This window comes from Zalophus californianus, chromosome 5 (genome assembly GCF_009762305.2).
Source record: "Zalophus californianus isolate mZalCal1 chromosome 5, mZalCal1.pri.v2, whole genome shotgun sequence".
NCBI lineage: Eukaryota > Metazoa > Chordata > Mammalia > Carnivora > Otariidae > Zalophus > Zalophus californianus.
In genome coordinates, this window is record NC_045599.1 from 40996236 (window position 1) to 41021346 (window position 25111).

At 38.4% G+C, this 25111-nt stretch overlaps 1 protein-coding gene across 4 annotated transcripts in view; it reads right to left on the bottom strand.

The window, feature by feature from the left end:
* The window catches only part of SLC38A9 (solute carrier family 38 member 9), an 85390-nt gene extending 71251 nt beyond the window's left edge, over positions 1-14139 (bottom strand). For 2 of the 4 annotated variants that reach the window (XR_003522279.2, XM_027606715.2), the window contains exons 1-2: positions 13984-14139; positions 69-218 (exon numbers count right to left, since the gene is read on the bottom strand). Coding sequence is in view for 2 of the 4 variants with exons in the window: in XM_027606715.2 (XP_027462516.1) it covers positions 69-175 (107 nt within the window). In the remaining 2 variants the exon portion in view is untranslated. Of the gene's footprint in view, positions 1-68; positions 219-2715; positions 2797-13983 lie in introns of those variants that run through there. The other 2 variants (XM_027606716.2, XM_027606718.1) reach the window with 2 other exon arrangements.
* Between the last annotated feature and the right edge of the window lie 10972 nt (positions 14140-25111).

The window sequence follows — 25111 nt, forward strand, 5'->3', positions numbered from 1 at the left end:
ATAGTTAGTCCTAGTCTAAATCAAAAAACCCTAGTTATAAAAATAAATGTTTTATTTTAATCACTTACCTTTTGGATCTTAGATCTGATGAATCAAACTGGATATTCATAGGTCCAGGATTTATTATTTCATGATCTACCTCAGGGACGAGACGATGCCTAGAATCACTATCCATATCTGCCACTTTTCTTAGCCTTTAAACACTGATGAAGTCAGTCCTGTATAAATCAGAAAGTATAAAAAATATAAAAATTAAAAATTATTTTACTACTAACAAGTAATACATTGCATGCATAAGATATTAGGAAAATATAGGAATTTGCTGATGATATCTTAATGAGGTATATGCCTAAATCTTTTATCAGAAATTAGCTAAGCTGAATTGGAGTTACTGTTTATTTTTCAGCTTACTAAAAAATAAGTAGGGCAATCTGTTTCTAATAATAAAACAGATTAGGCTATTTGGACCCACTTTCCTGTAGAAAACAACTATAAAAATATTGGATAAAATACAGAAAACGTCTTTTGAAAAGCATCAAAAATGATGATAATCAGGTGATTGGTAGATGTAGGTAAGGAACCTAGTGAGGTAAATAGCTCAAGAAATTGCTTCTGCCCAGAGTATTTGCTGTACCAGGAGAAAATGGGACTGAGGTTTTCAAGGCCTTGTGAAGTACAAGGAAAATAGAAGATAAAACCTGGGATTCACCCAGAGTAAGGAATGATGTAATAAGAAATCATCCCCTTTCCCTTCTCCCAATAACATAGCTGGGAGTACAAAGATCTTTACCATTAGACTGGGAATTAACAAGCAGGAGAAGTGCCGCACTCCCTCACAAGGGAATTACAAACAAGATTTCTTGACAATGCCCATAGGCAGTGTATATGTGTGCACACGTGCACACATGCATGCATCTGTGGAGGAGGAAGTGTTCAATACCACAAACTGCACTTCATGTGGATTTGCAGGAGGTCAAAGAACACTTAAAGCTGTGAATATAATTTAAGGTTAACTTGCTTGGTAGGACTTCTACTAGGTAGGTATCTGCTAGAAACAAATATAAATCAGGCGCCTGGGTGGCTCAGTTGGTTAAGCGACTGCCTTCGGCTCAGGTCATGATCCTGGAATCCTGGGATCGAGTCCCGTATCAGGCTCCCAGGTCAGCGGGGAGTCTGCTTCTCCCTCCAACCCTCCCCCCTCTCATGTGCTCTCTCTATCTCTCATTCTCGCTCTCTCAAATAAATAAATAAATAAAAATCTTAAAAAAAAAAGAAACAAATATAAATCTTTTCTGTGAGGACACACCTTGATCCTACACCTCAAAACAGACCTAACAATCTTTCAAGGACACTGAACAGTACACAGACAAAAATAATCTAGCATGCAAAGAAATAAAGTGTTTTTAGTGAGAACCAGAAGAAACACCAGTAGAAATAGATTCATAAAGACTTCAACTATATGGATTATCAAAATAAGATTAGAAAACAATTATGCTTCCCATCTTTAAATTAAAAACAAAGTGGATATATATACAATGGAATACTACTCAGCCAAAAAAAATAAAAAATCTTGCCACCTGCAGCAACATGGTTGGATCTAGAGAGGGTAATGCTAGGCAAAATAAGCCAGTCAGAGAAAGACAAATATATATGGTATCACTCACATGTGCAATTTAAGAAATAAAACAGCCAACAAAGGAAAAAAAGAAAAACCAAAAAACAGACTCTTAACTATAGAAAACAAACAGATGGTTACTAGAGGGGAGGTTTGTGGGAGGGATGGGTGAAATAGGTGATGGGGATTAAGAAGTGGTGTTTATCTCAATAAGCACTGAGTAATATATGGAACTGCTGAATCACTATATTGTACATTGAAACTAATACAATGCTGTATGTTAACTATACTGAAATTAAAACAAAAAACGAAAAAAGAAAACAAAGAAAAAAAGAAAATTTTAAGTACAATGTACTGCTCATCATAGAAGCTAAATTCAAGAGGGTTTCAGGGGCACCTGGGTGGCTGCGTTGGTTAAATGTATGCCTTTGGCTCAGGTCATGATTCCGGGGTCCTGGGATAGAGCCCCACGTCAGGCTCCCTGCTCTGCAGGAAGCCTGCTTCTCCCTCTCCCTCTGCCCTTGCCCCCACTTGTGCACTCCCTCTCTAATAAATAAAATCTTAAAAAAAAAAGAGGGGGGTTTTTTTCCTTCTACTGTCAACTTGCCATTAAGAATTTTTGATTTAGGGGAGGCTAGGTGGCTCAGTCAGTTAAGTGGCTGCCTTTGGCTGAGGTCGTAATCCCGGGGTCCTGGGATTGAGCCCCATGTTGGGCTCCCTGCTCAGTGGAGTGTCTGCTTGTCCCTCTGCCTCTGCCCCTCCCCACTGCTCATGCTCTCTCTCTTTCACTCTCAAATAAATAAATAAATAAATAAATCTTTAAAAAAAAGAATTTTTGATTTAATGGTGTGCCTGGGTAGCTCAGTTGGTTAAGTGGCCAACTCTTGATTTTGGCCCAGGTCATGATTTCAGGGTCTGGGATCGAGCACTGCATCGGGCTCTGCACTCAGCAGGAAGTCTGCTTGAGGATTCTCTCTCCCTCTCCCTCTGTCCCTCCTGTGGCTTGCATGCTCTCTCACTCTCTCTCTCTCTCTAAAATAAATAAATAAAATCTTTAAAAAGATTTTTGATTTAATATACTAATTACATTAATATCTCACTTTGCATATATGAAGCTCATTCCACCAGCTTAGTTTACAGCCTCAAATCTGATTCCCAGTCCACATTGCAATAAATGTATTCTGTAAAACAAACAAACAAACAAACAAAGACAAAGTGGAAATTATCAGAAAAGTAACTTAGTGGGGCACCTGGGTGGCTCAGTTGGTTGGGCGACTGCCTTCGGCTCTGGTCATGATCCTGGAGTCCCGGGATTGAGTCCCACATTGAGCTCCCTGCTCAGCAGGGGGTCCACTTCTCCCTCTGACCCTCTTCCCTCGTGCTCTCTGTCTCTCATTCTCTCTCTCTCAAATAAATAAATAAAATCTTAAAAAAAAAAAACTTAGCATGTTTGACAAGAACATGAATTTTAACCCCCTCCAATAATAAAATAGCCAAAATTTAAAACTTCATGGGTGGGTTTAAAAGTTCAAAACTAATGAACTAGAAGATACATCAGAAGAAACTATCCAGAACAGCAGAGAGAGAGAAACAAAAAAAGACAGAAAATGTGGAAGACAAGTTAAGAGACATGGGAGATAGAGAAAGTCTAACAAGCATGTAATTGGAGAATCATAAAGAAAGGAGATAGCAGAGGTAATATTTGAAGAGACAGTGGCTGAGAATTTTCCACAATTCATAAAAGATAACAATCTGCAGATTCAAGAAGTTTAATGAATTCCAACCAGAATTAATAAACACTATTATCATAGAGTGGAAAAAAAGAATTAAAATTCCAGACCAAAGGGAAAAAAAGTCAAGTGAAGGTCTTGGAATTAGTGTTCTAAGGTCCTTGTATCGTCCAGATCAACATTATACTTTGAAGCAATGCATGTTGTAATTTTTAAAGGTAACTATTAACATAATAGAAAACAGCATGTAACTTAAAATCTAGTAGAGCAGGAAAAGAGAATGATAAAAAAAATTGCAGACCTAAACAAAAGTAAGAAAGGAGAAAAACATAAAAAAGGTTGGACAAACAGAAAGCATAAAATAGATAAGATCCTCCCATTCTTTCTTGACACCATGCTAATCAGGCTTTCTTCCTCACCGCTATACAGGAAGTGCTCTTGTTAGATTACCAATGACCGACAGTCAATGGTTACTTTTCAGTATTTAACTTACTTGCCCCATCAGAAATAAGTGCGATAAGGGACACTTTCCTTCTTAATAAACTAGATTTACTAGGGCTCTAGGTTTTCTCTATACCTCACTGGTCTCTCCTCTTTGTCTCATTTACTGTTTATTTCTTGTGTCCCAGAATTCTTAAAATTGCAGTCTCAAGTTTCAGCCGTGGTTCTCTTCTCTATCTACCCTCAATTTGTGGGTAATGTTATCCAATCTCATGGTTTAGTAACACCACCTCCATTATATAATACAGCAGCCACTAGTCACATGTAGCTATATATATTAATTAAAATTAAATTTAAAAAAATTCAATTCCTGAGTCACACTAACCACATTTGAAGTGCTTGATAGGCACATGTGTCCAGTGGTTACCATACTACACAGTGTAGATATAAAATATTTCCATCATTATAGAAAGTTCTATTATCTAGACAATGGCAACTCGCATAGTAACATTTCTAGCCAAAATTTCTCTCCTGCATTTTTTTTTTTTTGGAGTTCCAGTGGGCTTTTATTGAGATAAATTAACAAAAACCAAGATTTTATCAACCATTTTTTTCTCTCCTGCATTTCACATTTGCATATCCAACTGCTTACTTAACATCTTTTTTTTTTTTTAAAGATTTTATTTATTTATTTAAAGAGAGAGAGCGTGCAAGCAGGGGGATGGGGAGGAGGGAGAGAGAGAATTCCAAGCAAACTCTCCGCTGAGCCCAGAACCCAATGTGGGGCTCAATATCATGGTCCTGAGATCATGACCTGAGCCAAAATCAAGAGTCAGACGCTCAACCAACAAAGCTACCCAGGTGCCTCCATCTTTTTTTTTATTAATACAATTGACATATAACATTGTACTACTTTTAGATGAACAATATAATGATTTGACATATGTATGTATTCTTCTTAACATCTTTATTTGGATATAACAGACAACTAACATGTCCAAAACTGAACTTTTAATTTTTTCCCCAAAAAATGCCCTACCCATTGTTTTCCTGATTTCAATTGCTAGCATCTCCTTCCTTCTAGTTATTCAGGCCTAAATCTTTAGAAGTATTCATGACTTCTTTTTCTCAGTGTACATTCAATCCATTAGGAAAATCGTGTTGGTTTTCTCTTCAAGTATACTCAGGGTCTGGCCACCATAATTTGTTACCAAGATTTCTACAACAGTTTTCTGATGGAGCTCCCTGCTTCCACCCTTATGCCCTTACTGTCTACTCTGTACACAGCAGGTAGAGTTGTAGAGAGATAAAGAGAGGCATTTGATCTCACCCAGTTGGTTTTTATCACGGGGGGAGGTGATATTAGACCCAATGGGTAGAAACTAGGGATGCTCCTAAATATCCTACAGTGAACAAGACAGCCTCTTACAACAAAGAATTATTCAGTCCAAAATATCAATAGTTCTCAGGTTGAAAAACCCTGCTCTAGGCAGGTAAAATAAGAGGTTGATAGGAAGGGACAGGAGAAGACCTTAAATGGTGATGGCAATATTGTATTTTTCAACTTGATTCTGGTTATATGGCCATTTGCTTTATAATTATTGTTATGTTTTATGCACTTTTCTGAACGGATGTTGTATTTCACACATAAGCACGCACACACATTACACACACACCAAATGCCATAAAGTGAAATAAATAGGTTTTAACATTTAAAGGCAAGTGCTTTACCTTTATTCTTCAACTCTAAGTTACTATGACTATCCTCATTTTATAAATAAAGATACAAGGCACAGAGAAGTTAACCAATTACAAAGTTAATAAGTAAGTGGGAGAGTTAGAATTCAAACCCAGGCAGTCTAAGTTCAGAGCCTATATTCTTTGCCATTATGCTGTGCTTCTTTCCTGTTCTTTGCCCTTTGTCTCTCTTTTATCTTTCACCTTCTTCTGTTTCTTTTTACCAGACTACTTAACAAGTATAGTTTTATTGGTGCTGTATTTGTTTAACAGAGTCTTATATCTGCTGTTGCTATTTTTCTAAATATAGCACTTATGACAGAGTAGAAAGAAAACACTTTTCGAGTCAGCAATCCTTACCTGACACTCACAACCTATGTAATTGAAGATTAACCTTCATGAATCTATTTTCCCATCTGTGAAACTGAAACAATAGCATCCACCTCACTGGTGTGGTTGAAAATTAAGTGAAATGATGCATGTTATACTTAGCACTTTATAATAGGAAAATAAATGTTCAAATGCATTATTATTCCTCTCAGATAACAAATGAAAAAACTTGTTTTGTTGTTTGTTTGTTTTTTACATGGGCAGCCTCTTGAGGTTTTCCTCTTTTCTCTAACTGAAAAATTCTGCAGTAATGAGGTGAGAGATAGGCAAAAGTTGTCAAAATGCCACTATTAAGTGACATAGATGTTGGTAGCATATTCTATCCCCAGAATATGTGCATCTTCTTTCCTGTCATTCCCTTCCATTTCCGTCTTCTGTTTTCCTGCCCAGCATTTAAGCCAAAGATCTCATTAACTTATTAGTCTCTAGAGACAAATAATGTTGAAGTACCTTATGTAATAGTGACTTTTCAAAAAAAGTGAAATCAAAATACTACCATCTCCAGTCATGAAGGGCTTTATTTCTATGTCTTTCTATAAAGAGTATACAAACAATAAAGAGTATACATGCAAAAATGATTATCTATTTTAAGATGAGACAACTAAAATACTGAGTAACGGCAAACCCTGAACAATATATTCATTCAACAACTTCTCACCAAGCCTCTACAATGTACTGAAGTACTGAGAAAAAAAATATTTTTTTAACTCATGGTCCCCATCCTCAATAAACTTAAGAAATATTATTTAGGAAGCCCAGAAGTTAGGTAACTTGTTCTAAATCACTTAAATAATAAAACCTAGTAGGATGTTAATTACCAATTCCGATTTTCAGTTCATCTTTTTACTTTTAATTAAAATCTACACCAATTGCTGGTCCTAGCTCCTAAATTAACTTTCTAATAGATCAGTGCAAAATTTATTTTTTTATGGTAAAAAGTTTACTTGACTGTTTAAAACACAGATTTCACAAAATGCATTGTACATATTTAAGTGTGAAGCATCAGAAATGATCCTGAATATAAAGTATACATTATTCAAAGTAATCGTTATTAATCTTCCATTAATATGGAAGTAACTGAGGCAAGGTTAAGTAATTTCACAAAAACAGAGTTAGCTGAGAAGCAAAAACACTAACTTGATCTTTCAGTTCCTTCCTCTTCATAATAAAACTAATAATTCGGTTGACTTGTTTAGTCTTAAATTTTAAAACTAAAAAGCAGTATTTTTGAAGATTACTTTGAACCATTAACTATAAAACTAGGATTGATAATCCTATTAAACTTCCTTAATTTAAAACTGTCACTGCTGGAGGGCCTGGGTGGCTCAGTTGTTAAGCGTCTGCCCTGGAATTGGCCCTGCATCTCACTGCCTCTCTGTCAAAAATCTTAAAAATCTTTAAAAAAATATTTATTCATTTGACAGAGACACAGTGAGAGGGAACACAAGCAGGGGGAGTGGGAGAGGGAGAAGCAGGCTTCCCACTGAGCAGGGAGCCCGATGCGGGGCAATCCCAGGGCCCCGGAATCATGACCTGAGCTGAAGGCAGACGCTTAACAACTGAGCCACCCACGCTCCCCTAAATAAATAAAATCTTTAGAAAAAAAAAAACTGTCAATGACTACTTAACTTGAAAAAATTGCTCCCTGGATATAAAGAGTGAAAATACTCTATATAAAATACCAACAAAAAATACATTTTAAATTAAGGCAGACATAGCACAGGAATTAAAAAACTTGGGAAATAAAGATATTGTAGAGAAGTTATGCTGTGTATTGGTTTGATATGACTTCAAATCTACTTGTTTACAACCTAAGTGAATTGTTTTAATCCATCTGTTTATGACAAAGACAAAAAAAATTGTTTTAGAAGTAAAGTTGTTTTAAAAGAACGTTGTTTTGACATAAGAATGAAGTAAGCTGTGCTACGATGTTATCTCAACTGTTTTCACTGATAAAAACTCAGGAGCTCAGTTGCTTATCAATAAAAACATTCGAAGAAGCAACTACAAAGAAGCAACTATGGCAAGGGGATATCTGTACTATAAATAGTGAGTTTGGAAGGACTATCAGAGTGTTGGGTATGGGGAAGGCAACTCTACTGATCTAAAATAGCTCTCTGAAGACCTGGGGGGCAATTAGATACTGCTGAGGAAAAGGCTACTTCTATCTGCAGTGGCAAAAGCGGTGCAGCAGCCCAGAAGACCATCTTGCCCATCAACAGGGACAATGCCCTTCCCTAGCAACATGCTCTAACAACAGGAGACTTACTTTTGTGCAGGCAGCTGGACATTAGCTCTGGTTGGCTAAGCTGTCCTTCCCAAGTATCAATTCCAAAAAAGTACATCTTAACTAAATTTGGACTTTATTCCTTTCATCTCCCCTTGTCTTGAACAAGAGTGTGATTAATTTGTCACTGATTTGGAGTATTTCTTTACTGGCTTATCAAGAGTCATTATACTACTGGCTTGTGAAATTCCCACAGTGGACCTATGTTAAATAAACCATTGGCAAATACAATCTCAGTCTCAAGCATTAACTTGCCTCCTGAAAAAAACCCAAGTTATTAGCTTTATAGAATTTTTAAAACATTCTCTCAGTTTCAAAAATTAAATATTTTAGGAATTGAAAAGATGACTGTCAGCCAGTATCCTTTCAACAAAAGAATAACATAAGAACTGGGGGAATATTCATTCAAGAAAATCCAAAGCACATAAAATTTTTTCTAACAACCTATAAATTCATTTGTGTAAACATTTAGAAGCATGCCAGGGACTGTTAAATTCTGTATAGAAGTTCGCTATTATTTCTGAACTTAGTAAAACTAAGCTTAATGAAATTTGTATACTGTGGGAGAAAAGTCATCAATAGAATTGCTAAGAAATACTAGAGAAAAATTTATTTATTTATTAAATTAACATATAATGTATTATTTGTTTCAGGGGTACAGCTCTATGATTCACCAGTCTTACACAATTTATAGCACTCACCATAGCACATACCCTCCCCAATGTCCATCACTCAGCCACCCCATCCCTCCCACTCCCCTCCACTCCAGCAATCCTCAGTTTGTTTCCTGAGATTAAGGGTCTCTTATGGTTTGTCTCCCTCTCTGGTTTCATCTTATTTCATTTTTCCCTCCCTTGCCCTATGATCCTCTGTCTTGTTTCTCAAATTCCTCATATCAGTGAATCATATGATAATTGTTTTTCTCTGATTGACTTACTTCGCTTAGCATAATACCCTCTAGTTCCATCCACTTATTGCAAATGGGCTAGAAAAAAATTTAAATATTGATGAGGAGACACAACCTTATTGCTCCTCAATCTCTAAAAACTGATAAAATCATCTTCAGAAAGTATTGCCAGGATATTCCTTCATTTGAATTATACACAACGGTTAATTTGGGGCATGGCCTACACTGGTTCATTAAGTAGAGTGTGGCAGCTAAAAGCTCATGTGTCACATTGGATTTGAATCCTGGCTCTGCTATTTCCTATGTGGCTTTGGGCAACTGATTTAAATTCCCTAAGACTCACTGGTTCAGGGAATAATAAAAGTACTAGTCTTACAGGGTTTGAGATTTAATGAGATAATATACATAATGTGCCTCACTCACAGTGAGTGTTCAACAAACACAGCTATCATTTTATTATGAGTTTGGCTCTTTAAAAGTAATTAGCATAATTATGTCTTGGCTTAACTTAGTCGTGTGGATAAAACAGCTGATGATCTATATGCCTTTAGTATATAGTGAGTAAACTCAGTGAGGTAAGAAAGATAAAGAAGTTGAGCTTCATAGTATTACTGAACTGTCACAAAGAGAAAAGACCTAAAGGACAGAATTCATTTCTGAAGAAGAAAACTGGGTGTCACTTTGGAGAAAAACTCAGGGAAAAAGACAAATCAATAAATAAGTAGTAGGAGTTGGGACTAACATTTATTTACTGAACACCTACTACTGGACTAAGTTTTTACATGTTATTTAACTGTAACTAATCCTTAGAATTTGAGAAAGAGGTATTACTTTCAAATTATAAAAAAAGAAACTGAAACTCAGAAGTAACTTGTCCTATATCACTTGGCTAATAAAGCCACAGCTGGAATGGAAACCAGGTTACTTAGGTCCCAAATGTTACTTCCAGTATACTGTGATGTCTGCCCTGACTTCTGTTTTTAATCAATACTCTCTGCAATATTCGTTCCTATACTAATCTGAGGATGCAGTTGAGTTTAGGAAGAGAGGATTCTTTTAACCTGGAGATTAATACTTTTGCTAAGATTAAATGTTAGGAAACCCAGAACAAGAAAAATCTAGAAAGGTCCTTGGATTTCAGTCAGCCTTACCCAAAAATGATAATCAAAGTTAGAGAAAACATGAGGGGTGTTCAGGATTTGACGTAAAAGTTCCAGTTTAATCACATATGTGTATTTGTTCTGAGCAAATCTGAAATGTTGTGGCATTGTCAAATTAGCTCTTACTGGGACGCCTGGGTGGCTCAGTCTATTGAGTGTCTGCCTTTGGCTTAGGTCATGGGTCCTGGGATCGAGTCCTGCATCGGGCTCCATGCTCAGCGAGGAGTCTGCTTCTCCCTCTGCCCCTCCCCTTATGCTCGCTCACTCTCTTTCTCCCTCTCTCTCTCCCGAAAAAATAAAATATTTTTAAAGAATTAGTTCTTTATTCCAAAAAAGAACACTGTTTCTTCTCAGTGATCTAAATAAGCTGTAAATGAGTCTAAAGTCTATAGTGCCTTTCAAAGATTTAATAATATTGAAGTAAATACAAAGAATTGTAAGAAAATTGGTAATTTTCAGTTGCCTCAATTAGACAATTAGCCTGAACTTCAAATACCCCAAAAATGCTATTTTGAAGGAAATGTAATGCCTTTTGGAAGTCTTGATGAGTACAACTACAAGATATTCTCAAGTTTGATGAATTAGATTAAAAGGCAAATTAGAGTTTCATAGCTAATATTACATAGATAATAACACAAAATAGTGCCATCAATGATTAACTAAAATGTTAAATACTCCTATACCATTAATTTGCCATAGACAACACTGATACAGGGAGCTAAACATGCAAGATGACATAAACAGATACATTCACTTCTAATGGCTTACTCAATCCTCCGAGTTTATTTTATTTTATTTTTTTTAAAGATTTTATTTATTTACCTGACAGAGAGAGAGACAGAGAGACAGGGAACACAAGTAGGGGGAGTGGGAGAGGGAGAAGCAGGCCTCCCACGGAGCAGGGAGCCCAATGTGAGGCTTGATCCTAGGAACCTGGGATCACGACCTGAGCCAAAGGCAGACGCCAACGACTGAGCCACCCAGGCACCCCAATCCTCTGAGTTTTAAAACAAAGTCCCAGAAGCAAGACTATTAATGTCAAAGCTAAGTCATTTAATAATAAGTCCCACTTACTTTAAAATTGGTTTCAGTATGGAGTCTCAATGGGAAAATGACAGTTTACTGACCTGCTTGCTGATACCTGTGCTGAAAAATACTTTTCTCCATAAAAAGGACATAGAAAGCAACCAAATAAAGTTCATTTGACATTATTCTTAAAAGTATTGACTATTAAGTATCAGTATATTTCAAAGAATGTCAGCTCTTTTCCATACTAGGCTCAGAAGTGTCCTTTCATAATTCTTTGCAAAAGCCAATCTATAGTATCTAGCTAAGATGCTAGCATCCATCTGCAATAGGACCCATCAGTTTTTGCCCACAGAAATGTAGAGCTGACCCTTGAACAAAGCAGAGGTTAGGGGCGCCGACCCCAACCCTCCCCAACCCCACAGTTGAAAATACACATGTAACTTTTGACTCCCCCAAAACTTTAGTAAAAGCCCACTTTTGACTGGAAACCTTATTGATAGCATATATAGTTGATTAACACATATTTTGTATATTGTATGCATTATACACTATATTCTTACACTAAAAGCTAGAGAAAACAAAATGTTAAGAAAATCATACAGAAATTACATTTATAGTACTATACTGTAAAAAATTCACAAGTATAAGTGGACCCATGCAGTTCAAACTTGTGTTAAGGGTCAGTTTTATTATGGAGCCAGCATACAAGTATTTATATGTTCTTTCTTGGAGACTGAAAATTAGTATTACCTAATACCTCTGCATATGGTAGAGGTTTCAGAGACTGAAAATTAGTATTACCTAATACCCCTACATACATTAGAGATTTGAACCTCTGCTTTGAACCTCTGCTTACCAGAGCAGGGGTTAACAAATTTTTTTCTGTAAAGGGTCAAATAATAAATATTTTCGGCTTTGTGAGCTTTATGATCTCTGCAACTACTCAACTCTGTCCTTTAGCACATAAGACAATATATAAATGAGTGAGCATGAGTGTGTTCCAATAACACTTTATAAAAAATAAATACATCTGGCAGCAATGGTGTAGCAAATTTGGTCATAGTTTACCCACCTCTGTCCTATGTCAACATGAAAGCCAATGGAACCATATCATTAAAAAGGCAGCTTGGTGAAAGAAGTTATGCTATGTATATGTGTTTTCTTCTGTATAAGTCTGTAACTGCTAAAAGTCTGGTAACAAACTTATCTCAACCTCTTCCTTATGAATCATTTAATGGTCAGCCAGTAAGAGCTATAATGCTCCAATTCTGAGGAGACTAATGGAACATGCTTCCAAATTGATCCAATAAATGCTTCAAAAGGTGTTAAATTTGACAGTGCTGGAGGGCAATGTAGTCTAATAAAGAAATTACCAGCCAAAACAATGCAAAGGGAACACTAAATGCTCTCAAGCTATGTTTAGGCAGTAAGAAAGAAAATGCTGATGAAGGACTGAAATTTAAGTGTATTATAAAATGCAGGCCCAGTAGAAGCTTTTAACCTCTTAATGATTTTTTTTAACTTTTATGCTCATATCTCCTTCTTAAAAAAATACCATAAATTATTTTATTTTTTAATTCAGGTGGATATTCCCATCACCCTGTGCTGTTTACCCTTTACTGTAAATATTTACGGTATTGTAAAATCACAATTAGCATGCTATTTTTATATGACTGAGATATACAGCATTTAGGATTGAGAAGCAATCTAAGGCTGTGTTATCAGAGCTCAAGTGGGCATGCGTTGGGAAAGGAAAGGCCACATCTTAATTTGTCACCAACCTTTTATATTACTATGAAGTTTGTAGCGATTTTTTCTTCAAATTAAGACAAGGGTTTCTTTGACCTATTGAGAAGTTTAAAAACTTTCCCTTCAGCGGCTGCCTATTATTTTGTATACGCAAGCATAAAAAAAAAAAAGGAGTAACAGGTTAGAGTTTGCTGATCTACTGATCTCAGCAATAGATTAAGGCACTGCTTCAGAGTCATGAAAATTAGGTTTTAGTCAAGCTGGCCATTAACTGGCTGTCTGGTCATGGGCGAGGCAGTTTCTCCAACTTGGTGGACCTTAGTTTCCTCATCAGTAAAGTGAAGAGAATGTGCTTGACTTGTTATTCTCGAAGGCCTCTTCCAGCTCTAGTATTCTAAGACAGCTAAGATGTAAAGTCACCTACTATCAAGACACCCGCTCTCACATTTGAGCCGGGGAAAAGTGTGGCGAGGACTACAGTGTTTTGGCCCTCCATCCATCTGTGGTCCTAGCTCAAGGCACAAAGGTGTTGTGAGCTGCCTTCCAGCTCTTCCCTACTCGGGACAGAGAAGGCTCTCCCATTCTCGCAATAATTCCAATTCTCCTCCTTCTCACCCGGGTGTTTACCTATCATCACCCTCAGGCTCAAACACGCACCGACTCCCCACAGCCCCTCAAATTCTCTCAGCTCCCGCGGGAGTCACCAGAGCCCAGAGAGGAGCGCGCGCCGCCCCTCCGGAGTGGTCGCCTCAGTCCCCGACTTTGGCCTCACGGATCCCCCAAGAAGCAACTGTTCGGACGCGTTTCACTAAAGAACTTCCCGGTGACAGCCGGCTCCATAGCAAGCTCAGCGGTTCCCGCCGCTTCCCACCGCTTCCCCTCTGTCCCCTCCGCTCGGTCACGAGGGACGATTTTGCAAGACCAGGGAACTGCCCTACCTGAGCTTCCGCCAAGTCCTCAGTCTCCAAGAAGTCAGCGAGGAAGGCGTAGACCCTATCCGAAATCCTCTCAACTTGCTGCAGCCCGGTTTCTCCTCCCCTGAACAGGAAGAGGCAATAGCCGAGGCCGCGGGGGCCGGCGGGGGATGGAGTTCTGAGCGCGTTAAGCCGGCAGCCGCCGTCAGACCTCCCGCCCCCGGGGACTACAACTCCCAGAGGCCTCTGCGAGAGCCAACACGCCTCTCGCCGCAGAGCTCAGTCCACCAGCTTTGGAAGGAGGGGCGGTCCAGTTTTGCAAATCTCATCTCTGCTCCCTGATGTTCGGCGTAGTGTGCGATGCTTGCCTGAGGTCCAAAGGCATCTAGGAGAAGAAATGCCATCTCCCGCAGTCCTTACACCTCCAGAGGTTACTTAGGAAAGGGTTGACATGACGTCTCCATCTAGGGCTGACTTCCCACTATCTCTTCTCAGGCTCTTCTGGCTAGTGTTTAGTACTATCGTCACGTGCTTGAATCCCACAGACAGCGAGGGAAACTGGTTTGAAAAATGTTGGGTTGGCACTCTCACTCTTTTGGCTGGACACTTAATTTTTGTTGTTTTTGTTGTTCTGGTTTGTTTTCTTTTATTTTAATGCGTTGACAAATTCGTCCCTAGGCTAAAAGAGGGGCTTTGGGAGTATTTTAGTCCATTCTCCACATCCCTAGTAATTTCTCCCAAAGCCATCCCAAATTAACTGTAATCTAGGTAAAATTAGTATGCTTGTTGTAAAAAGTCAGCTCAAAGTCCCTTGGAAACCATACAGCAACACCTAAGCCCTTCTTACATAGGAAGCCAGTTGCTTTTTTTTTTCTTTTAAGAAAACAACCAGAAGAAAACAACACATGTAATGGGATAAAGAACCCAAATTAACGAATCCAAATTTAAGAGCTAATATTGAGTGCCAAGCATTTTACATATAATACCTTTTTAAGTCTCTACCATGATTCTAGAAATGTGTATTATCCCCATTTTACAAATAAGGAAGTAATCCTATAGAATTTAAGTAACTTACCCAAGGCCAAAACAACTAGTAAGTGACAGAAGAGTCAGACTTCCAGCTGAGGTCTTATTTCAAAGCCTGAGCTCTCAAACACCACCAAACACTGCCTCTGTTATCGAGGGCTTGACAACAGGCAGTTGATATAATGGCAGGTAAAAGTTACTTTGCTAATGGTGTCCTTATTCAAAACTTTTTGCAATTACTCTTTGGCCTACCTTCAAATAAGCAGAACATTCTTTTGATAACTTCAGTGATAGCAAAATTTTCTTCTTTCTCTGCATTCCACATTGAGAAAATAATTTTAGAAAAGACTGAAAAGCACAAAAGTGAATGGTATGGAATGACATCAGTGAAATGGCAAAGTAGGGAACTTCAAAACGTTGCCTCCATAAAAGCAATGAATAAACTGGCAAAATTGCTGGAATAAACTTTTTTTTTTTGAACTGTGGCACTTAAGAAAAGAATGCTGAATTTTGGCAAGAGAGCACTGTGATCATCTCCTACTCTCCATGTTGGTAGCGGCCTTGAAGACAGTAGCTTATGTTCCTGGTGTAGGTTGTTGGTATCTGAGGGAGCAATATGGACCTTATTCTCAAGGAATTGTAATTATGCGTTTTCCCCTTTCGGTGGTTCCCTGAAGGTTTGTCTCAATGGCTTACCTTTATTTTGCCTGCCTTAGAATGTCCCCAGGGCTGAGGCAGCTTCCCAGTGTGTTTGTAGAAAGCATTTAAAGTGAACGTATTAGTCACTGAGTTTATTAAGTAGTTAGGTCCAAACAAATTAATATGCATTTATGTCCTAACAACTTAGTAGTCATTTAAAAATATATTGAATTGAAATTGAAAGAAAAATATTTTATTTCATTCTTAAATAGCCACAGTTGCTTACTAATGGGATATGTACATCTATTGGGTACTGCCTAACTTCTCAAACCTTGAGATCAGGTGGGATACCGCTATCCTTGTTTTGTGCTTCACATTGGATTTTGCACACTTGCTTGAGACCATAGCAACCACTGAAAACTCAACTTGGTGGATATGATGTTATCCAAAAAAATTAACTTGATCTAATGTTGAAATTGTGAATTATCTCAAGGTAGTAGTTCACATGGTATCTGACAGATGTTGCTGTGTTTTCCTCAAAAATTTAAAATACCCTGGGGCACCTGAGTGGCTCAATCTCTTAAGGATCCAACTCTTGGTTTCTGCTCAGGTCCGGATCTGATGGCTCATGAGGTCAAGCCCTGCACTAGGCTTCCATGCTTAGCAGGAGTCGGCTTGGATATTCTCTTTTTTCCCCCTCCCCCACTTGTGTGCACTCTCTCTCTGTCTAAAATAAAGAAATAAATCTTTAAAAAAAGATATTGTACTCTGGGGGTCCCTGTGAGTTTCCTGTGGTACTTTCACTGTTTGGGAACTGCAGGTCACTAGCCATTATTTCTACAACAAGGATTGTCAAACTTTCTCTATAAAGGGCCCAATAGTAAGTATTGTGGGCTTTGTGGCCATATAGTCTCTGTCATCAACTACTCAATTCTGTCTTTATGGCATAAAAGAGCCAACATAGACAATATGTAAACAAGTGGAGTGGCTGTATTCTAATTTATTTATAGAAACAGGTACTGAGCTGGATTTATCCCCAGGACTATAGGTTTTCTGACCCTCAGCATAGAGGATCCAGAGTGGAGATTTTTGTGTATTAGTTGGAATTCTTCTAAGGAGAAGAATTTTTTCTCAATGATTTGGTTACCCCAAGGTGAAATGTGTTTGAGAAATGTAGTATAAACACTTGCATCTGGGTGCCCGGGTGGCTCAGTGGGTCAAGCGTCTGCCTTTGGCTCAGGTCCTGATCTCGAGGTCCCGGGATCAAGCCCTGCGTTGGGCTCCCTGCTCAGCGGGGAGCCTGCTTCTCCCACTCCCCACCCCCTTGTGTTCTTTCTCAGTCTCTTCCTCTCTCTCTCAAATAAATAATTTATTTAAAAAAATAAAGTAGGGCGCCTGGGTGGCTCAGATGGTTAAGCATCTGCCTTCGGCTCAGGTCATGATCCCAGAGTCCTGGGATTGAGTCCCGCGTTGGGCTCCCTGCTCCTTGGGAGCCTGCTTCTCCCTCTGCCTCTCTCTCTCTCTCTCTCTTTCTCTCTGTGTCACTCATGAATAAATAAAAATAAAATCTTTAAAAAAATAAAGTAAAATAATTTCAAGTTTACAAAAAAGTTGCAAAGGCCAATATATCCTTTACTCAGAGTTATCAATTGTTTTTTTTTTTAAAGATTTATTTATTTATTTATTTTGAGAGAGTGAGAATGAGAGAGAGAGAGAGAGAGAGAGAGAGTACATGAGAGGGGGGAGGGTTAGAGGAGAAGCAGGCTCCTCGCTGAGCAGGGAGCCTGATGCGGGACTCGATCCCAGGACTCCAGGATCATGACCTGAGCCAAAGGCAGTCGCTTAACCAACTGAGCCACCCAGGCGCCCAGAGTTATCAATTGTTAACGTTTGGTCATATTTATTTTATTCTCTCCCTTCCTTCCTCCTCTGTCCCCTCACTTTCTCTCTCTCTCTCTCTGCATACACATTTTTCCCTAAACCATTTGAAATTAAATTGCGCACCCTATGCCTCTGTTTCTAAATTCTTGAGTGTATATTTCCCAAGAAAAGGATTTTCACAGTGTAATGGTCAAAACTAGACCTTTTAAAATTGATGCAATGCTCTTACTTAATCTATAAGCCTATGGCAAATTTCACCAACTGTTTCAATAATGTTGTTTTTTTAGTTTTTTTATTATGTTATGTTAATCACCATCATTAGTTTTTGATGTAGTGTTCCATGATTCATTGTTTGCATATAACACCCAGTGCTCCATGCAGAACGTGCCTCTTTAATACCCATCACCAGGCTAACCCATCCTCCCACCTCCCTCCCCTCTAGAACCCTCAGTTTGTTTTTCAGAGTCCATCATCTCTCATGGTTCGTCTCCCCCTCCGATTTCCTCCCCTTCATTCTTCCCCTCCTGCTATCTTCTTCTTCTTCTTTTTTTTTTTAACATATAATGTATTATTTGCTTCAGAGGTACAGATCTATGATTCAACAGTCTTGCACACTTCACAGCACTCACCCACAGCACATACCCTCCCTAATGTCTATCACCCAGCCCACCCCATCCCTCCCACCCCCCCACCACTCCAGCAAACCTCAGTTTGTTTCCTGAGATTCAGAATTCCTCATATCAGTGAGGTCATATGATACATGTTTTTCTCTTCAATAATGTTCTTTATTAAGAGGTTTTGTTTTGGGTCTTTCTTCCTCATTCAGAACCCAACACAGGATTGGTCATGCATTGCATTTAGTCTTCATGTCTCCCTAGGCTCCTTTATTCTGGAATGGCTCCTGAAGACTTTCTTCCTCTTTCATGACATTGACGTCTTTTGTTTGTTTGTTTTTTAAAAATTTTATTTATCTGAGAGAGAGAGAGTGAGAGAGAGAGAAAGCACGGGGGTGGGGGGGTGGGGAGGGTCAGAGGGAGAAGCAGACTCCCTGCTGAGCAGGAGCCCGATGTGGAACTCGATCCTGGGACTCGGGGATTATGACCTGACTGAAGGTAGACGCTTAACCGAGTGAGCCACCCAGGCTCCCATGACACTGATGTTATTGAAGAGTATAGGCCATTTAGTAGAATGTCCCGCAATTTGAATTAACCTAATGTTACCTTGTGATTAGATTCATTATGCATTTTTGGTAGGATTAATACATGAGTATTGTAGAGTCTTTCTCATTGCATCGTATCATGAGGAACATGATATTAACTGATGCTAAAGATTCTAATATTAATTGCAACGTGGGAGAAGGGTTTCCCATACCATCGAGTAATTCTTGGATACCAACTGGGTGTTCTACAATTTAACTCAATTCTAATACTACCTACCTGGAGATAGTTCCAGATCCACAGGTTAAAGGCTCAGTCCTACATGAATTCCACCCCCCCGACTCAGACACCCCTTGAAAGTCCAGATTGTCCTTGTGCTTCCGACCAATTGGCTGTATAGATCAGAGGTTTCCATGACCCCTCTCCTTGGGTTTGACTAATTTGCTGAGTGGTTCCTAGAATTCAGAGAAATATTTTACTTAGTAGATTACTAGTTTATTATGAAGGCTATAACTAAACAACAGATAGATGGAAAAACCACAGATGGCAAGTTATGGGGAAAGGGTATGGAGTTTTCCATGCCCTCTCCAAGTGCACTGTTCTCAAATTCTCATGTGCTCACCAACCTGGAAGCTCTCTGAACTCCATCCATTTAGATTTTTAAGGAGGTTTCTTATCACATAGATACTATTTATTAAATCGCTGGCCCCTGATGGTTGAACTCAACCCCTAGCCCCTCTCCTCTTGCCAGAGATGAGGAGTGGGAGGACTGAAAGTTCTAACCCTCTGAATACCTAGTTGGCTCCACTGGCAACCAGCCCCATCCTTAAGTGTGGTACAAAAGTCACTTCATTAACACAGCAAAAGAAAAAAAAATCACAGAGCCAGTAGAGATTCAAGGAGAGGGAACTATATGAAGACATGAAAACTGGAGACATAGTTCACTGAAGAACTTGGAAACTAGCTATCAATGATGACCAATATGCACCTGTGATACTATGATTTATACTGAGAAATAGATATTTGGTCTTTGACCCCTTTCTGGCACAGAGCTAAAACTCTTAGAATCTCCTGTGATGAGAGTGATAAAGATATCTTTTGCTGTGTTAATCAAATGATTTTTGTACCACTGCAGAGTACTCTGAAGGGGAGCAGAATATGCCACGCCAAAATATGCCACTTTGGCATATTAATTATTTTGAATTTAAGGTACTTGAGAAGCAGCTGATGCAGACAGGACTCTCTCAGCCTTCTTTGTGTCCCAAAAGCATGTGACAAGTTACCCCTGCCCTCATACCAGGAGGGTAGAAGACATCCTTATCACCAGAGATAGGGAATTTAGGGTCAAGAAGGCTATGTAAACAGAACTTGTTATTTCTTCATCAGCTTACTACTTTAAGTCCAAATCTTTTTGTCTTGTCAATTCTTCACAGATTTATTGTTTGTCTAAAAGGTGTAAAAGCCTCCTGCTTTGGTCATTTCTTTGAATCTCATATTGTTGTGGGGCTCCTATACATATGAAAATAACTTGGTTATTCTCCTGTTTATCAGTCTTATGTCAATTTAATTATTAAGCCAGCCAAAGAACCTAGAAGGGAAAATTTTTTTTACCCTGCCACTACATGGGTGGGATGTTTCACTCTGCTAATGAGGGACTTTTGAGTTTTTCAGTCTTTACCTTTTAGCTCTACAATTAATAACTTTGTGTATACCCCCTTTTATATTTTCTGAAAGTGTGTATTTGAGATAAATTCCAGAAATAGGATTACTGGATCAAAGGGCAAATGCCACATGTTAATATTGCTAGATACTGACAAATTCCCTTCGCTCAGGACTAGGCCACAGTCCCTCACCAACAGCAATGCATAAGGGTGTCTGTTACCTGCAGCCTCTCTGATAGTGTACATTATCAAACATTTGCCATTTTATAGGTGAAAATTGTATTTTAGTTTAGTTTTAATTTTCATTGTTCCTGAAATCAAGGCATCTCTATTTTTAAAAACCATTTTGTTGTTGTTGTTTTTTAAAGATTTTATTTATTTATTTGACACAGAGAGAGCACAAGCAGGGGGAGAAGCAGAGGGAGAGGGAGAAAGCAGATTCCTGTTGAGCAGGGAGCCCCATATTGGGCAGACGCTTAACTGACTGAGCCACCCAGGTGCCCCAGCATCTCTGTATTATATATATTAATCCGTTTTCTGGATTATGTTGGAAATAATTCTTCCCAGTTTTGCCTTTGCTATTTATTTTTTTGTCATGCAAAGTTTTATTTTTAATCTTTATGTAGTCACACTGTATAAAATTATTACTTCTGGATTTTGAACTGTAGGTAAATGTTTTTCCAAGCATAGAGAATTCACTGTTTTCTTCTAGTATTTGAAGGTTTTATTGCTTTTACATTTGAATTTCTTATCCTGTTATATGGTGTGAAGAGCAGGTCCTCTTTTATCTGTTTCCATATGGTTGTCCAGTTATATAGAGAATATTTTTGTAAAGAAGAAGTAGTCAACGGTGTCAAGAATTGATAAAAAATCTGTTACTGGGGTGCCTGGGTGGCTCAGTTGTTAAGCATCCGCCTTCAGCTCAGGTCATGATCCCAGGGTCCTGGGATAGAGCCCCGCACTGGGCTCCCTGCTCCGCGGGAAGCCTGCTTCTCCCTCTCCCACTCCCCCTGCTTGTGTTCCCTCTCTCACTGTGTCTTTCTCTGTCACATAAATAAATAAAATCTTTAAAAAAAAAATCTGTTAGGTTAAGAATTGAAAACTGTCAGTTGGTTTTAGAAACAAGGAGGTCAGTGATGCTATTGATCTTGCCCAATATCGATGAAGCAATGGGCAAAAGCCAGATTGCAATGGGTTCAGAAATGAAAGATGGGAAGTGGAAAAAGCAAGGATAGGTAACTCCTTGTGAGTTCGTAAATTAATAAAGTATTTTTATTAAGCACCACATAACAAATTTACAATTCTAGATTTTAAAAATCTAGAATTTTTGGCTCAGTTGGTTAAGCGACTGCCTTTGGCTCAGGTCATGATCCTGGAGTCCTGGGATCGAGTCCCGCATCGGGCTCCTGCTCAGCAGGAAGTCTGCTTCTCCCTCTGACCCTCTTCCCTCTCGTGCTCTCTATCTCTCATTCTCTCTCTCTCAAATAAATAAAATCTTTAAAATAAATAAATAAATAAGAAATAGTTTTTGTTTCAAAAAGTATATATTGAAGGCATCCTAAAATCTTAAACAGGATTCTGGACACCTAGGCCTATAAGAACAATAAATAGGCAAATCTGCCTCCCCCTCTGGGGTTGGAACTAGATGTTGGACACCGAAAGTGGTGTGTCCTTCAGTACATAAGAGTCTCTGAAATCATATAAATATAGAATACTTTATAGCAAATCAGCATTAAATACAAGTCGCTGAATTTTCATAACTTAATTTGTCTCATAGATCGAAAGTTCTGTCCATCCAACACACAGACGGCCCCCACCCCCAGCTGGCCCATCTTTGACCCATTTCAGAGTATTTTTCAGTAAAATCCCTTTATTGGTCAGGGACCAAGTAGGAAAATAGATACCATTTTAACTGTGGTAAAATAGAGGGAATTTGACCTTTGCGAGAATGAGAATATGGTACCTGATGTGGATACATGCCGCTCTGCAGGTACACAGCTTGGTAGGTGGTGTGTAGGCTGAGTTCAGCTCCTTCTGCCTCTTGGCTTGGTGCCTTTGTTGAGGACCTAACCTTCATAACTCTATCTGGTGGCCTGGTTATCCCCATTTTACAGACAGAGTGATTAAATAACTTGCCCAGTTCCTATGGTTAATAAATGGATAACTAGAGATTACCAATACTGACTTCTCAGTAAAATGCTAGTAATTCTTCCTCCCTGTTTGAAAGCTCCAACTCTTTAGTCTTAGTAAGCATAGGTAGAAAGAGCTTTATCCCTGGCTGAGGTTCATTGACAGGACCTGGTCATACTTCTCTTGAGGTGAAATACTTCCCTCTTTTATACCAGGAGATTGACAGTAATGACTTTCACAAATCACATTGCCTTGCCATTTGGGACACAGAAAAGTCAGCTTTTTGTTGTTGTTGTTGTTAGGTATAGCAAACATCTAGTGGGAATGGAAAGGGCTAGACTTTGGTATACTGTGTTTTCCTCGTGACTCTTTTCCGTACTCCATACATAATTCACTGATGAAACACCGTTTTACAGTGAAGGGCCAAGAAGACCCCTTAGTCTTAGGTTCAATGTACCCTGACACAGTATTTGACTTGTATCCTTCACTTACTTCTAGCTCTCATTAAATACCCTTGTAAAAGTACTTAGGGACTACTGAATGTAATACGTCCTCTAGAAGGTCTGGTTGATTATAATCAGGATCTTTCAGGAACACTATTTAAACAAGACTGATATCAGGATCTTTCAGGAACACTATTTAAACAAGACTGATATCTAAACTAGACTCTCAATGTATTCATTCATAATGGGGAGCAAGTAAGGCTTATATGTCTTATCCACTGCACCTCCTTTCTTACTATCAAAATATTTTTGGGAAGTTGAATTATTAATTAAGAAGTTGCTAAGTGAGCATAGAATCAGAACATGTGCTGATGAAATATCATTACCTCATAAAAGAGAAAACCTGTCTAGTGACCAATCCCCATAACCAAAGTCTTTCCATTTGCACCAGTGTTTTCCAAATGTTAGTCATTTGAATACCACCTTCATGATTTTTGTCATTCCTGCATACCATTAATATATACTTTTTCTTTAATTGAACATACTTTTTAAAAACTTAACTATTTAGCTTCATTCTAAGCAATTATATTTCTGAAATACTAGGTTTGCTATGATTGTTAGTTTTCTGAAACATTAAAATAAATATTAAGTATAACACTCAAATAACGATTAAAATGAAAATTGTCCATAAATTGCCTAAAATCAGTGGTATGTGTACCCCACTTTGGTAAATATTGCCTTAATTATTATTGGAAAAATAAAGAGTTTCGTCTCTCTGAATCCTGCTTGGTATGCTGAAAACCCCTCTTTGATGACTTTCTTCGTTAGATGTGTTACTAGCGCCATAGTATCTTAGAGATGCTATAAACCTACCCCCTCCTCCATTTTGTGTTGATTTACAGGACTCCAACCTGTTTTATTTACTTATTTATAAAAGATTTTATTTATTTGAGAAAGAGAGAGAGCGTGCGAGCACAAGCAGGGGGAGCAGCAGAGGGAGGGGGAGAAGCAGGCTCCTTGCTCAGAGGGGAGGCTCAAGGAGCCTGCTACAGGGCTTGATCCCAGGACTCTGGGATCATGACACTTAACCAACTGAGCCACTCAGGTGTCTCTGTAATATTTATTTTAAAAAAATCTTTTGTGTGGTTATGTGCATAGTAAGAGATTCTCAGATATTTTCAGTACCTAGGAGTGAATATCTACTTTCCCCCATTTGAGGTGACCCATTTTTGGCCTACTGGGTAGATTAAAAGAAAAATTTAACAGGCTTGATATGATACTAGGCACAGTTTACATGAATTAAAAAATCATTTGAATAATGTGGAAATAATACTGAAAACATAAGTCTAAAATATCAGTTCTCTTTGGAGAATTTAATGCTTCTTTCTAAGGAGTAAAGGATATTAACTGCAAACTTTGATTCTAAACTGTGAAAAATCTTTGAGAAAACCTTATTACACGGGATGTACAGAATTTGGATAAACTGTATATAAGCTTTCTAGTGAATCTTCTGAGACAGAAATCTTAAAGTTTTATATTCCATTAGCCACTACCATTCTTTTTCCTAGACTGTTTCTTGAGAAATTGGCTAATTTTACTTGTAGCACTTAGCATAGTACCTGGCACATATTAGGTGTTCAATTAAAGCCAATTCAATAACTAAATGAATAACTAAATGAATTCCTGCATTTTCCCCATGTTGCAATTTAGTACCGTCACTAATTTCAGATCTGTCGGAAGGAACACGGAAAATAGAAATGCGGGTGTCCCCCACTATCTGAAAGTGGAGTGTTCTTATGAAACCTTTCACAGGTCACAATAGTGTAAAGTGAAGAAGCAATTACCATGAATTTCTATGAAAAAATTTTGACACTTCTCAGACCAAAAAATGACCTCCCTTATACTTTTCTGATATCTTAGGATACATCTTGCTAATGGATGCCCAAAATAAATTGAGTTAAACCAAAGATGCTCACAAACACAGTCTAAAGCAACAGTGGCATGATGCTGAGATGCTTAGCTCTTGGGGAGGGAGCTTGGTGCTACTCGCTGCCTCCATAAGGCATCACTGCAGAAAAAACACTGAATGCTATTTTTGCTTTTGCTTTTTCCTAAAAGCAGAAATCCTCTTTGGATTTTTGGTTTGTGAAAACAGGCCCAAATGTAGGTCTTTCATAGAAGCAAAGTGGCAGAATGTGAGCTTTCTAAACACGGG